Raw genomic sequence first — 14,936 nt, forward strand, 5'->3', positions numbered from 1 at the left:
TAGGCCTGACACCAGGACACAGCCCCAACTCTCCCTCCCCAAGCTGCAGTTTCTTTGGTTGCAAATGGGCTAACCAAGGATTCAAAAAGAGGAAAGAAGGTGAACATACTTAGCGTATGTAAGTTGGGAATGTTATCGTCTTTTGGAAAAACACACAATAACCAAAAAATCCCAGTGAAACCACAGAGAACCTGAGATGGGCTGGGGTGCCAGATCCGGGGGGTTGGGGAGGGGAGGCAGGCAGGTGCCCAGATGAGCAGGACTTTCTAGCTTTCCCTCTGTTCTTTAGCAGGCCTCAGATTCATATTTTATTAATATGAAACAATTTTCCATATGTGACTGACCTTACCCAGGCCCGCAACCTGAAAAGAAAGTTCTGCTTCTCAGGGGGGTGGGGTGGGGCGGCTCCCTGGAATTTGCCAAAGTAGCTGCTCAGACAGGGAAGCCACACCCCCTCTGCCTCTAGAAGGCTTCTGCTGTGTCGTCCTGGAGCAGTTAAGGCCAGCAGCCGGGTAGTTTATCTCTTTACCCAGTCAAGCCTCGCAATTAAAAGCAGTAACGGTTATTGAACTGTCTTCCCGTGGCCATAATCTGTAATTCAAACATTCATTTTCTCCCTGCACTTTTGGATTTGGCAGTGTGCTTTCGTTAAAAATACTTTGTATTTCTGTAAGTGGTTCTTGCAGGAGGCCACTTGGGGGTGAGGTCATCACTGGGGAAAATTCCTGGGTCACATTTTCTGGGCCTCCTGGATCTGCAGTCACAGAGGCCCCGGGTTGCAAGAATAGGCCTCTGCAGTTTCTCCCCCGTGTCCCTGAAGGCTGGCCTGGCCTCCGGGCCCTGCTTGCATACCTTTACTGATGGGCACTCGTTACCTTTTGGCACAACACATGTCATCTTTGGAAGATGAACTGAAATCTGTTTCCTGCAGCTTCTGACCATTACTCCCACATCCCTCCGTGATGCACAAAAAAGCTATCTCGGGGTCTTCTCCCATTTGCAGGAGACAAAACCAAGGCTTGAGGAGATAAAGTGCATTTCCCACAGTCAGGCAGTAATTAGTCTCAAGTACTTTGCTTCTGAGTTCCTTGCTGATGTCATAACAAATAGGGCTGGAGGCAGGGGAAAGGGAGAGGACTCCTTGTTTCAGCAGGAGTGGTGGAGGTGGGGGAGGGAGCCCCTAGAGGCAGGGCCCAAGGAACCTGTGGCCACCAATTCCCGCTGTGACCTCATGATCAGGGCCTCTTGACAGGGGTGCAATCCCAGGGTCCTGGGAGACTTTTCCACACCCTCCAGCCTGCAAGTCCCCCTGACCCCATTCTGTTTCGGTGGGTGGAGCTGGGGGCTGTAACTGAGGCTCCCCAGGGACCCACACCCGTCTGGTTGAGGCACAAGCCTCTGAACAGAGAACAGAACTCCCAGGACCCATTCTGTCAGGTGCAAGATACAGCGGTAAATTCACAATTTTTGTATTGCTATATAGTTAGGCTCTGCTTAAAAATTAAAAAAAAAAAAAGGATTAAAGTTGGAGGTGGGGCACCCGATCCTGGGAGAGGATGCGTGGTCTTTCCCGGGGCCATTTCTGGAGTGGACAGATGGTTCTATGTGGAACACCCCCACAAGTCTGGGGGACGGCCAGAGATGCTTCAGTGGTGCCTTAAGAGATGGAAGCCTGGAGACAGGGAGTGTGCAGGGGATGCAGAGGGCAGGCCTCACAAGGGGGCAGCCACCACACTGTCACAACAGCCCACCAAACACGAGGACAGTGAAGACCCCAGGACGCCTGGCAGGGGGGGTGGGGTCCGGGAGCACAGAGCAAAGGCCTCACTGGCCTGCGGCTCTGAGAAACGTGACCCTGCTCACTTGGCCCGCACGCCTTGCATGGGATGCTGACCGCAGTCAGTGGAAGGCGGGGCGGCGGCATCTCCATACTCACGTTGCACCCAGTTCCCGCTCACTGGGCTGAGGAAGTTGGGGTAGAGGCCGAAGGGCTTGTTGATCTTCCTGAGGACTTTTCGGATGTTCCTGACCTGCCAAGAAACGGACACCAGACGCACCTTCACTTTCTGGAAGGAGCCACCGCCGCAGAAGGAGGCAGCTTGTTCGGATCCGAAGAGGACACCACTCAGACGAGGCAGGACGGAGAGCTGACAACAGCAGGCCCCAGCCCGGAGGTGGCGAGATGGCCACGCCCTGGGCCCATGGGGGGGGCACTGCAGGACACGGCCACAGGGGAGCCTGGCCACCGCCTTGGGGCTCTGCGAGGTCCCCACGCTCCCCTCACTTCACCTCTTCCTCACGGTGCCTTGCTTTGGGGCATGGGCATTTTCAGGAGAGGGGGCGGTTCCTATAAGCGATAGCCGCTCATTTTTAAGTGCTAGGTAACACTGCCTCTTTGATAGGTCAGAAATTGTCAATCCCAGCAATTTCATAACATTCAGCCTAGAAACATGTTATTGTATTGGACACCATAGGAACCATTCCAGAGGAAAGGCCTGGGCTCCTCAACACCCCTGCCCGAACAACAACGGCTGTTAACATTTCTCAGTCCTTCTGAGCCAGACCCATTACATACATCACCTCGGACCCTTAGAACAACCCATCTGGTATTATCTCTGTGTAACAGGTGACAAACCCGAATCCCAGAGTTTCAGTGGCATGCCCGTGGTCACTCAGTTCGTAAGTGGCAGAGCCAGGACACAAGGCAGGGCTCGGCTGGCCACACGGAGTAGCCCTTGTGTCCAACATGGGTCAGGGCAGGCCGTGCAGTCACATGTCGCAGAGGCTGCCTGGCTGGAGCAAGAAGAGGCTAGATTTGCAACCTTTGGGGCTACAAAGGGTGAGAAGCAGGAAGGCTTTATCCCTTGGGGTCTGCTCTCTGGCAGTACATGAAATGCTTCCAGCACAGACTCCACTAGAACAGCAAGGCCCTCAGGGACGGTAGTATATCATGCTTGTAGATTTATCTACAAGGCAAGGAGCAGGGAGAGGAGCCTTTTAGCTGTCAGACCTTTCTTTCTAGGGGACGGCACTTAGCTTTACCACATGAGATTCCATATCCATTTATGTTAACGGAGTCCATTATAGGGGACAGGAATGTACTTGTACCTGAGTTATTCTCGACTGTCCTGGTAGTGAGCAGTGAAGCAGGCTAAATTAGCTCCCCTGGAGGGTACGGGTGCTTCTAGAATTTGGGCCAATTTGTTGACTGCCAATAATCGCCTCTGTGGGAGGCATGATTGGGGGATGAAAACAGCCGGAGAATATAAATGTAGAGGGAGACAGAAAGACAGGCAGATGGACTCGAGAGGAAAAGCCTGAAGCCTGCTATACTAATCTGGTCTTGAAAGAATGTGGGCTTCGGAGTCAGAAAGTCCTGGGCTTGAATTCTAGCTTTATCACTTAGCAGCTGAATGACCCAGGACAAGAGACTGAACCTCTGAGTCTCAGTTTCCTCCTCTGTAAAATGCGGATAACAGTAAGACCCACCTCAGGGTTTGGAAGGGTGGTTAGGGACACTATAAGGTACCCAACAAAATAGTAGGTGCTCGGGCAGTGGTAGCTAGTTTGTCCAGGCTAGCCAGGGACTAGAGTGAGCTCCCTGTTCCGCTCCAGTGTGAGCCAGTCACAACCTTCCCAGAGGAGTTTGACTCAAGAGCAAAGGAAACAGGGAGGCTGGGGGAAGGAGGGTTTGGGAGGCAGGAAAATGGATCAGTAAATAAGACCCATCAGGAAGTGGGATGGAATTCCTTTCATGAACTTGCAAGGTGGGGTGTCACACGGTGGCAGAGTCCTCCCAGTACAGGCCCTGAAGGCAGTTCTGACATGACAGGCTATTTAAGGGGGGTAGTGAGCCCCAACCCAGAGGAAGTGATCAAGGGGCTGAAAAGCTCTCCTTGAGCTTCCCAAGAATGCTCGGGGGGATTCCCACACTGAATAAGCAGTGCTCTTAAATTCGGCATCAAAAAGCACTTGGGTGCTTATTAAAAATGCAGATTCCCGGGTCTGGGTGACACCCAGAGATGTGTTTCCTACAGGCACGCCGGGTGATGCTTTGAGGCTGGTTGGTGGACACACGACTGGGAGCCGCTGGGTGGAGGTGTGAATCTATGATCTCCCAGCTCCCTTGGCACCCCAAGAGTCTAACCCTCAGAGAAGGGAAGGTTTTGGGAGTGGAGGCGCCTCCGAAGGGATATTCTTGGAGGCGGGACTTCATCTCCCTAGGCAGGGCTCAGGAAGGGACAATTGCTGATGGAGCCCGAGCGCCCTCTGAGGGTGGTGTGTGTACCCTTGCCTTCCTTGGGTTTAGGGTTAGACCCGCGCGGAGGCACTTCCAGACGGTGGGACTGCTGAGGGCTGTCAAAGTGGAGGAACTGCTTCTTCTGGAGGGCTCCACAGAGGGGCAGGAGCAGGCAGCTGTCAGGCTGGCCGACAGCCTGGATGCTAGCTCTCAGCACCCCTTGAGGCCTGAGCCAGCCCGGTAACAATGAGGACGAAGAGACGTGTGCCTCTGCCGCCGTAGAGTGAAATCGCTTTGCCAACCTGCTGCCAACATGAGCTAGGTGGGCATCTGGAAGGGAAAGGCAGCAGATCGCACATGGAAAAGTTAACTGGCTCTGGAAAGGGGACTTTTGCAGCCGGTGGCCAATTCCTGCCAACGCCCGCGGGTGCCTGGATTTCAGTTCCTGTGCTCTCTCCAGATTCCACGTACGCGTGGTTGCCCCGGTGGAAACCTCGCCGGCAGCCTCCTCTCCTCCCTGCCCCGGCAGAACCCTGATTACCCACTGCGCGCACCTTCCTGCCATCTGGTTCGGGCACGCTCAGGGCTTCCACGGCTGTATTAGCGGTGGCTGGACGTCCCCCCCACCCCGCCATCCCCACTGATCGGGGACCTGCTGAGTGTGGGGAAGAGGGAGACACCATTCGGGGGTGGGGGGAGCAGGGAGAACACTTGCCTTTTCTGCGAAGACCTGGTTGCCAGAGAGCTCGGTGAGGTGTAAGAACTCCAGGTGCAGGGATCCAAACTCAGCCAGGATGCTGTTGCTCCCGGCCACGGCCCAGCCCCAGCTCCTGTTGGAGCTACTGTAAAGAGATGGAAGCACCCCGTCACCCCGCTGCCGGGGAGGCTGGCTCCCCTGCTGAGAGTAACCGGTGGGGCGGGGAGATCGCGCCGTCGGGGAGCACCCACTCGTGCCAGGGCCCATCCTGGGCGCTCTGGCCACCTGGTCTCCGTTGCGCCTCCCCGGGAGTCAGCACCAGTAACAGCCCCGGCTGCTGCGGAGGACACAGAGGTCACCTGCACCATTCTTTGCTTCTATGGTCAGGCAGCCCCTGGGAGATGTGTGGGCTCAAGGACGGTAGCAGAGCTGCCTCGGTGGCCAAGACCCAGCACCCAAGTTACGCTAAATTTACAGGTGATATTACAGGACCACAAGGACCCTGCAGAACGCTTTCTGTCCTCTGGCTGAAGGCAATCCGGCCGCCTCACAGTCTGTGGCGCCTTGTGCGCGGGGCACACCGCTGGGGCTGGGGTCGGAACGGGGCAGATGAAAAGCGGGCACCCTACCTGGCTCTTTCCCTCTCCTCACACTGTCAGTGCTGCCCGAGGACGCACAGTGGCCCCTCCTGGAATTTTGTGGACCCCACACCTGGCGGGCAGGTGACTCTGGTACGACCACGTGCCCGGAGCTGCAGGCTCCCCGGGAGGCCCGAGGTTAGGAATGAAAGGAACAGCGGCTCTCGGAGGAAAGGTCTCCTCAGCTGTTAGCCAGGTGTGTCTCGGGAACACCTCAGACAGGTCCTCGCTGGAGAAGGCTGTCTCAGTCCCGCTTCCAGGTCCGGGGTGCTTCCGAGGAGGAAGAGCGCAGAGGTGGGGGTCTCAGGAAATCCTGCCACTTGCCCCTCTCACAGATGAGGAAAACAAGGCCTGGGATGGTGACGTCACCCACTCGCCATCACACAGCACGTGGAGCAGCTGGGACTCGAGGCTGGCCTGACACCAGAGCTGGTCCTAACCACTGTGTGGCCTGCCTCTCCTTAAATTATATACTAAGCAAGGACGCTGCCTTTCCAGGTGTTTTCACTTAAATCTCCATAGCCAGGGGGCCAGCATCAAGTTTCTTAGCTGAGAGGCCTTGGGCAAACCATCCCCACCTTATGCACCTGCATCATCAAACTGGGCGAGGGTAACGGGTCCTGGTCTCTGTTCCTAGGGCTTTTGTGGGGTGAAGAGGGAAAAGAAAAGCACAGAATGGGGGTGTCCTTTCTGCCTCCTCTCCCCGTGCCTCAGTTTCCTCCTATGTACCGGGATGATCTTTCCTGTGGGACATTTAGGACAACCAGGGGGCCAGGGTGGGGATGGAGCAGGGTGGAGTGAGTGCCCCTATCTGTAGGGGCTCCAGGGAGTAGGCTGAGGGGCCTGGCTCTGCCCTGGCCTCTGGGAAGCCCCTCCACTTCCTTGCTGGGATAGCTCTGCCTCTCTAGGAACCGGCCTCTGTCTGTCTGTCTCCCGGGGACAGGACATAGGGAGGCAGATGGGGGAGAAGGTGGGTCTGGGAGGTCACAGTGCCATCTGAGGGGCACCCCTTTTCCTGGGGTGGGCTGGGGCTCTCCTGAGGCTGCCCCTCTCCTCCCCAAACTCCATTATCTGGCCTGAATATCGTTTCTGAAATCAAACTCATCAGTCTCAACTTCCAGAAATAGGTGGAGGACTCAAGTTTTAGGATCTGACGGAGCAGGTGGCCTCAGTAAACAGAGACGACCACTGGCCCCTTCCTCCTGTCTCCACCTCTTTGGGTATTTCCCTGACTTGGGGGCAGGTAGAGAGGGACGGGCTGCGCAGAGAGGGGAGACTTGGCTCGTGGATAATAAATAAAACAGCTTCTGTGTATTGAGCCACTACAGATACCGGGCACTGGGTCAAGCTGTTTGCTTCTTGACTTCATTTAAAGCCCACAAGGTAACACATCATTCATCCCAATATACGAAGGGGAAACTGAGGCTCAGAGAGGAAAGTAAGCTATTGGAAGGTCAGAGCTGGTAGGTGGCAGAGGCCAGATTCAGCCTGGGCTCTGTGCATCCCCTAACGGTCTCCCACCCAGATGGCCCCACATCCACCCAGAGGGAAGGGGAAGGTGTCCCCTCTCTGTTCTTCTTCCCCTCAGGCCAAGTGAGACTTCTCTCTCCAGCTATCTCCGTGGGAGATGTGGGTACCCACAGAGGGTTTCCTGAATAATGGATGCTTCCTGCCCTCACAGAGAAATTCAAGGTCAAAATAGCCACCGGTCACCCAGTTGTCTTTTGTTCTCATTTTCCCCCACATGAGCCTCTCCTTCCTCTCCCCTCCCTCTGGAGTGGGATCCCTGCAGTGGAGCCAGCCAGGCAGCCAGGCAGCCCAGGGCTGGGCAGAGGTGGGCAGTGGGCGGGCGCCTTCCCTCTCCTGTTTGTCTTCAAGCGCCGGCTCCCGCAGCGCCCGGCCGGGGGACTTCGGGCAGGTCTGCTGATCTCTCCCGCCCTCAGTTTCCTCATCTGTTAAACGACCAAACCCACACCTCTTAGAGCTATTGTGAGGTATAAATTAGGCATGTAATTACTGTCATTTTTCGCATTATGTAATTATGCACATATAAATCATGTGTTTATAGTTTATTAAAATTACGTGAGTTATTGAGTTCCTGAGGGGTGCCAGACAGCTGTAGTGTCTTATTTCATCTTCACATCCAGCTTCGGAGGTAGATACCACGATTCTTATTTCATAGGTGAGGATGCTCAGGCTCGGAGAGGGGGAGACACTTCTTCAACGTCACACAGCAAGGGACAGAACTGATAGAGCTGACTCCAAATCCAAACCCTAGGTATTCTGTGCCCCAAATGCACCTGTTCTGGGTGGCATCCAGAGACCAGGAGGGCTTTTCATCAGCCCTGCAAGGCAATGGGCTAATGAAGCTCTGCCCTCTGCCTCCCTCCCTGCCTGTTAAGTCTGCAGCCTGTGTTCTCTGCCCGGGGAGAAGGGGTGGCTCCACAGTGCCCCTCCCCAGCACGGCGGAAGCTCCCATGTGTATCTGTATGTCTTTGTGTGCACTCGTGTGTACGGTATAATTGTGAACTTTAGAGCCAGACAGACCTGGTTGCTAATTCTAACTTCACTCTACTGCTGTGTGACCTTGGGTAAGCTACCTCACCTCTCTCCGCCTCAGTGTCTTCACTGGTGAAATGGGGTCCTTGTGGTCATTGTGAGGTTGAAGAGAGAGAATCCAAATCATGTGTTCACATCGTGCGTGGTGCACAGTGAATGCTCGATAAACATTAGCAATTACTAAGATGCAGATATCTGGGGGGGGGGGAGCGTGTCTATGTAAATGCACGTTTGTGTGTGTGGATGCAGAGCGTGTGATACAGGTGAACTTGTGTATCTCGGCCTGCATGATTGGGGTGGGTGGCAGCCAAGGGTGTCTGCGTGTGTGAGAGCTTAATCCTTGGACTGGCCACTGCCACTCTCTCGGATTCAGCAGTCCCTCGGAGGTCACAGGTCACAGGGGTCCACGCCTCTGCCTCCCAGACAGGAAGAGCAGGGTTAGTTATCTACCCCTCCCGCTGGGACCCGGTCTGGCCCTTCCCTGGAGCTGCCCAGGGCAAGCCCTGCCCAGGGCGGGGGCGGCAGTGTGCGGCCCAGCTCCCACCAGCAGGCCCTCTCCAAAGAGCAAACTCAGCGCCCCACGGGCCGTAAACATCTCTGACATTCCCCCCGCTGGAACAGGGAGGCGTTTTTTTAGCAACAGACTCTCTTACCCAGAAAATGAAAGGGAGGTGTTGCCAGGAAATATGCATATACATACATATGCATACAGCACTGGCAGCATGCAAATAGCCTAAAAATAAATGCGTTTTCTTAATCAGAAATGTTAGGATCTGTGTTGCATCCGGTCCGGGCTCTGAGGAACAGGGGTAAGGCAGACAGCCAGGGCAGTGCAGATGAGGGAAGGATGACTGACGTAAGGTCCTATCCCAGACTCCAGGCATTGAGGCCCAAGGAGCTAGCCCTGGGACAGACAGCCACAGAGACACCGTGTTTGTGTCTCGGCTCCATGATAGCTGGGCTGTGTTTCTCCAGGATCAGTGTTTGTGGGAAAGGAATCTGAGCAGTGATCTAAACGTCTGGCTCTGAGAAGTCAACCCTGGCACCGAGAACGGGATTCGATTGGCCCTGGGGCCCCCTTTGTGGCCTCTGGTGAGGTTTATGTGAGGTCACACCCCAGGAATGCTCTTGGACCAGAGACCGTAAGCGAAGGGGCCGAGCAGGCGAGTCCCCTCTCCTCTGCGAGGCCCTGGGCAGGCTGACCCGAAGAATGGGACCTCCCCAGGACAGAGAGGAAGCCGAGGCACGGAGGCACTCACCAGAGCCCACGGCGCCCCCTCCCAAGCAGCTCCTGAGGTAAGACATCACCTCAGGAGATGGAACGGGGAAGTGTGGTGAGACGGAAATATTACAGCCTTCCTCCCAGACTCGGGGTTGTGGGAGAGCCTCAAGAACGGCCCCAGGAAGCCCCTGGGTGCCTTCTACAACGTCTCCCGGGGGGCTGCTCCTGCAGCCCAGGGACAGCAGGGCTCCCGTCTGAGGGAGGGCCAGGCCGGCCTCGAGAGCAGAGCTTTCTATCTCTAACCAAACGGGCTTAAATCGTATCCCCAATTACCTAGCAGCTGGAAGACTTCGGGCAAGTTACTTCACCTCTCCGAGACTCTGTTTGAATAAAGGGTGGCTGTGAGGAGTACTCGGTGAGGCCACGTACGGAAAGCCTTAGCACAACGCCGGGCACAGGGAAGTGCTCAGAAACGGTCGGCACAGTGTCATGGTTCATCTCTCATCCTGCACACAGTCCCGAGCACAGGTATTTGTGGAAGGAATGAGCAAAGAACCGGACACGGATCCCATGAAGAGGGATGTGACGGGGCCATAAGGAGGCAGAGAAAGTGCCTGGAGGCTGGGAGAAGTTAAAACGCTTCTAGCCCTAACGGCACAGGTGGCGGGCGAGCTGGCCTTTGAGAGCAAGTCGACCGGTGGAAGAACAGAGCGAGGAAAGGCAAGACAATGGGGCCCTGGGGAGCCCCAGGAGCAAGACTCGTGCTCATGAAGATTCATCCATCATCCAGCTGGCTGGCCATTGGTTCTCTTGACTCTGAGCCCATCCCTTCCCCTCTCTGGGTCTCAGTCGCCACATCTGGAAAACGAGTGGATATAAACACACTCCTATCCCCACGAGGGGGAAGGGCATCTGCGAGGGGGGCAGGTAAGCACACCCCCCCCCCCCCAGGCGCTGGAGCTGGACCCAGCGGCAGCCCCGGCTCTACCTTTCTCCCATGGCACCGCCCAGGGTCCCTTCCGTGTTGACATTCTGTGACTTAGTGACTACCCAGAAAGTCTCTAGTTCACACACTGAATTAAGCAATACCTCAGGAAGGAAAATCAATGCAGCCAATGAAAATCAATGTTTTAAAACCAAGCCAGTAGAAAGAAGCATTACCGGTGGTTTCTTTGATTAGTGGAACCACATAGGAGTTTTCCAGTCTTACCTAACACTTTTGGTTTAATCCACATTTTCTGCAATGAGAACTTACTTTTTTTTTTTTTTTAAAGATTTTTATTTATTTGAGAGAGAGAGAGAATGAGAGAGAGAGACAGCATGGCGGGGGGAGTGTCAGAGGGAGAAGCAGACTCCCCGCCAAGCAGGGAGCCTGATGTGGGGCTCGATCCCGGGACTCCAGGATCATGACCTGAGCTGGAGGCAGTCACTTAACCAACTGAGCCACCCAGGCGCCCCGAGAACTTACTATTTTTAAAGAGGGGGAAATTCCAATAAGTATTATTAAAAATGGAGTTGGAAGTCCTGGGTTTGTGTCCGGGAATGGTCAGTTACTGGCTTATGTGACCTGACTAGGCCCTTATTCCTTGGAGTCCAAGCCTCCATGGGCTTGATGCCCCCAGAAGCCCCTCTGGGTTCTGACAATGGGTTCCTGAGACCCAGTCCAGCGGTCCCTCTGCTCAGGGTCTTGAGACCCCCTAGCAGTTTGGGGTACCTCATGGCAGGAGGGTGTGATGTGCCTCCTGGCGCCTGACCCTAGCTGGGCACACCTGTAGGGCTGTGAGTCAAGGCAGTATTAGGGAACGATTACAGACCAGCTGCTCCCTCCGCACCTAGGGAAGATCAGCCCTGGAGAGCCCTCGGCTAAGGCCAGTCTCCACTGTGCCACTGACTCGCTGGGATTCCCAAGGCGGGTCCTGTCCTCTCCATGCTTCATTTTCTTCACAGATGCAGCCAAAGCCACAAAAGGGAAATCAGAAGATGTCCTACCTTTTGAAGTTCACAACACCTTTGGGGATTCCCGTGGGGGTGTTGAAGGCCGGCAGAAGCTTCTCTCCCAGCTTGATGGCCTTTACTCGGAACACCTGTAAAGGAAGAAGCACAGGGCATCATGAATGGGGCTGGGTGGGTGCCATCCCCGCCCCAAGCCCCGCTCCTGCCGGCGGCGGATGCACCCAGGAGCTGCGGGCGCAGAGTGGGAGGGGGCGCTGCGTCCGGCTCTGGGGTCAGACGGGCCTGGATGTGAACCTGACTCCGCATTTCTGGCTACATGGCCTGAGTTGAGGCACCTCCTCTGAGCCTCAATTTCCCTCTTCAATCACAAAACAAGGCCACAGCGGCCTTCCTCAGAGGCTGTCGGGAGGAATGACAATTAGGTCATCGTTGTAAAGCCCGCAGGACAGTGTCAGGACTGTGACGAGGGCTCAGTGATTCCAGCTGTGCTTCTGGTGGCCGCCGAGGGGATGAAGGGGCCAGGGCGCCACAGGTGGGGCGTGTGGGAGCACATCTGATGGAGTGTGAGGAGCACTGGACTGGGAGCCCTGCCCCGCCCCCGGTTCTAGTCCTTGCCTCGCGGCTCGGCTGCTGTGAGCTTCTCAGCAAAGCAACGCCACCCCGTGTGCAAAACCAGGGGAAGGGCCGGACATTCTGGATCTTCCCACCGTTCCCATTTTACAGACGGGAATGAGCAGAGAAGGTGAACGGTTAAGCTGCTGACATGATGGCCAAGGAGCCGTAAGGAGGCCCCCCGGCCTCAGGGCCCTGATGGAGTCTCTGACCCCCTCACACCGTTCTTCTAATTCAGAAGCACCTGTGACCTTCTGATGCCCCAGCTTCCCTCTTAGGAATCTATTCTAAGGAAATAAGTAACCAAGGATGTTGTAAAGATTGAACTTTAGGGCTATTTATTCCAGCATTGTTTATAATAGTGGAAAAACGAAGATATTCTAAACATCAAATACAGAAGTGGTTAAATTAGGACTTATCCATGCAACGGAATACCAGGCAGCCACTGGAATGATGTAGACAATTACTTAATAGCAAAGAAAGGGTTTGTAGTTTATTAAAAGAGTATTTTGAAATAGTATAATTCAACTTTAGTAATTATATGCACACGGATGTGTGAGGAACAGATGAGAAGGAAATACACCAAAATATTAACAATGCTCTCCTAGGGATGCAGGGTGGGCTCACGGAGGAATTTTGTTTTCTTCATCTGGCTTATCTCTCTTTCTGTGCTATTTTATAATAAAAGCAAGCCCACAGTAAATATTATTTATTTTTGAAAACGTGAGACGTAAGTCACTTAGCAACTGTTCTGAGTGGAACAACACACGTTTCCTTTCGCTTCCAAGCTCAAGGCCGATCTGGTTTGCCGACCTCCCGTGTGCAGCAACACCAAGTCCTCTTGAGTCCCCTGGCCCCAGTATGGGCCACTGAACGGCTGAGGCAGCTGCAGAGGGCCTGCAGTGGGGAGGAGTTAGCTGGACTAGCTGGGATGTGGCAGGGAGGCCTCTGAGGGCAGCTATGGCTCCTGCTCAGGAGGGGAGGGGGGGAAGGGAAGAACCGCACCTGGGGCCTGGCAGGGACGGGCGAGAGGAGAGGACAGCGTCCAGCGCCAGACAGTGGGTCCCAGACGTGGGCATGGGGGCCACCCACATCAGAGTCCCTGCGGAAGCGTGTCTAGAACCCAGATCCCAAAGCCTTGGCCCAGAAGCCACTGGTTTAGCAACAACAAAGGGCTCTCATCTGAGGCACCTGATAGTGTCACTTGCCCCCCGAGAGGCTGAGCAGTGAGGTGCAGAGGAACTGAACTCACACCTGACCCCAGTGCTGAGGCTCCAGGCAGCTGGCCGGCTGCCCTCTGCCCTGAGGACTCCAAGCTCAATCTTCTTAAATGCTCTTAGGAATTTCCACGTCTCCACCTTTGGAAAGCCCTATCGCTGGTGGGCACTGCAGGATCTCAACCACACCAGGAAGGATGCTGAGTGAGTGTGTGTGGACCAGAGGGGTACCACCGAGAACAGAAGAACACGAGTCCTACTTATTCTCTTGGAAGTGAGTAGGTGTGGAACAGATTCTGAACCCGATTCCACTATGTGTGTGGGGGGGGTGTTTCCCCATACCACCAAGCAATTCGCCAGACACCAGCTGGGTGCCCTATAATTCAACCCAGTTCTGACACTATCTTCCCGGAGACAGCATCAGATTCCAGTTTGAGGATTCAGTCCTTACAAGATTGATGCCCCCCCGCCCCCCCACTTCAGACACCATTCCTAAGTCCAGCCTGTTACCTGTGCTTCTGACCCACGGTCTCTAAATCAGAGGTTCTCATAAACCTCTCTGTGGGTTTGATTAATTTGCTAGAGTGCTTCACAGAACTCAGGAAACATTTTACTTAACTGGTTTATTATAAAAGGATGTAGCTCAGGAACAGCCAGATGGAAGAGATGCTTACGGCAAAGTATGAGGAGAGGGCACAGAGCTTCCATGCCTTCTCCAGGAGTGGTGCTTTCCCCAAATCTCCCGGTGCTCAGCCACCCTGAAAGCTCCATGGCCCAGTTCATTACATGGGCACGACTAATTAAACCACTGCTAATTGGCTCCTGATTCAACCTCCAGCCCCTCTCCGGTCCCTGGAAGTCAGGGTGGTGGGACTGAATATAACAACCCTCTCACCTTGTGGTTGGTTCTCCTGGCAACCAGCCTCTATCCTCAGGTGGGGTCCAAGAGTCACCCAATTTACATAACAAAAGACACATTTATTGCTCTCAGTGCTTAGGAAATTCCAAGGGTTTTAGGAGCTCTGCCAGAAATGGGATGAAGACCAAATATATATTACTTATTATAAATCACAATATATCACTGTGCCAGGTGTCTTATCTACACGACCTTCAATCCCTGCAATAGCCTGGTGGGGAGGGTGTTGACCACTTTGAGGATGAAGCAATCTGCCCAAGGTTGTGGAGCCCGTAAGTGCTATCAGCGGCTTTTCCAGCACAGAGAAAGGCCGGCAGCCATGGTAAGCCACAGTCAGGGGCCCAGAGGTTCCAGAACAGAGGTGAGAGAAACTAGCAGGAATTCTATTCTGTAGAGTGGAAAGTTCTCCGGGCTGCGAGTCAGAGCCCAGGTTCAGATCTTCCCACTTGGCAGCTGTGTGACCTCAGGTGAGCCACGTACTGTCTCTGACCCTCGTCTGCACAATGGAACTGCTCATGTGCCCTGGATGCTTCAGGAATTCTGAGCCACTGGGGCTTAGCAGGGAATTTTCTGCGTCCCCTGGCGGCAGGGGGTAGGGATGATATTTGTCTCAGGGTGGACAGAGCAGGGAGAAGTGCAGGGAAGGGAAAGGCCAAAGCCAAGGCATCCAGCCCTAGAGCAGCGGTTGCGTTGAGCAGTGTGGCCCTCTGGCTAACGGGGAGCACAACAATGGATGACCCATGTCCTGGGGACTTGGACAACCTCATGCCCAGATACTTCGGCTGCGCTTTCATGGGAGCTGACGAGGGGATGAAGAGCCTCCCATTTCTACAGAGCTCTGTGGTTTTCAAAATTCTCTTGCAGCGTGGAGAGTATGGGCTT

At 54.7% G+C, this 14,936-nt stretch overlaps 1 protein-coding gene across 5 annotated transcripts in view; it reads right to left on the bottom strand.

Annotated features, from left to right (window-relative positions):
• The window catches only part of MAN1C1 (mannosidase alpha class 1C member 1), a 146,977-nt gene that overhangs the window by 21,496 nt on the left and 110,545 nt on the right, over positions 1 to 14,936 (bottom strand). For 3 of the 5 annotated variants that reach the window (XM_035019450.1, XM_035019445.1, XM_035019446.1), the window contains exons 5-7: positions 11,346 to 11,440; positions 4,956 to 5,082; positions 1,937 to 2,030 (exon numbers count right to left, since the gene is read on the bottom strand). In XM_035019450.1, the coding sequence (XP_034875341.1) occupies positions 1,937 to 2,030; positions 4,956 to 5,082; positions 11,346 to 11,440 (316 nt within the window). The remainder of the gene's footprint in view (positions 1 to 1,936; positions 2,031 to 4,955; positions 5,083 to 11,345; positions 11,441 to 14,936) is intronic. The other 2 variants (XM_035019447.1, XM_035019449.1) reach the window with 1 other exon arrangement.

This window comes from Mirounga leonina, unplaced genomic scaffold (genome assembly GCF_011800145.1).
Source record: "Mirounga leonina isolate KUSES-001 unplaced genomic scaffold, KU_Mleo_1.0 Mir_173, whole genome shotgun sequence".
NCBI classification, from domain to species: domain Eukaryota; kingdom Metazoa; phylum Chordata; class Mammalia; order Carnivora; family Phocidae; genus Mirounga; species Mirounga leonina.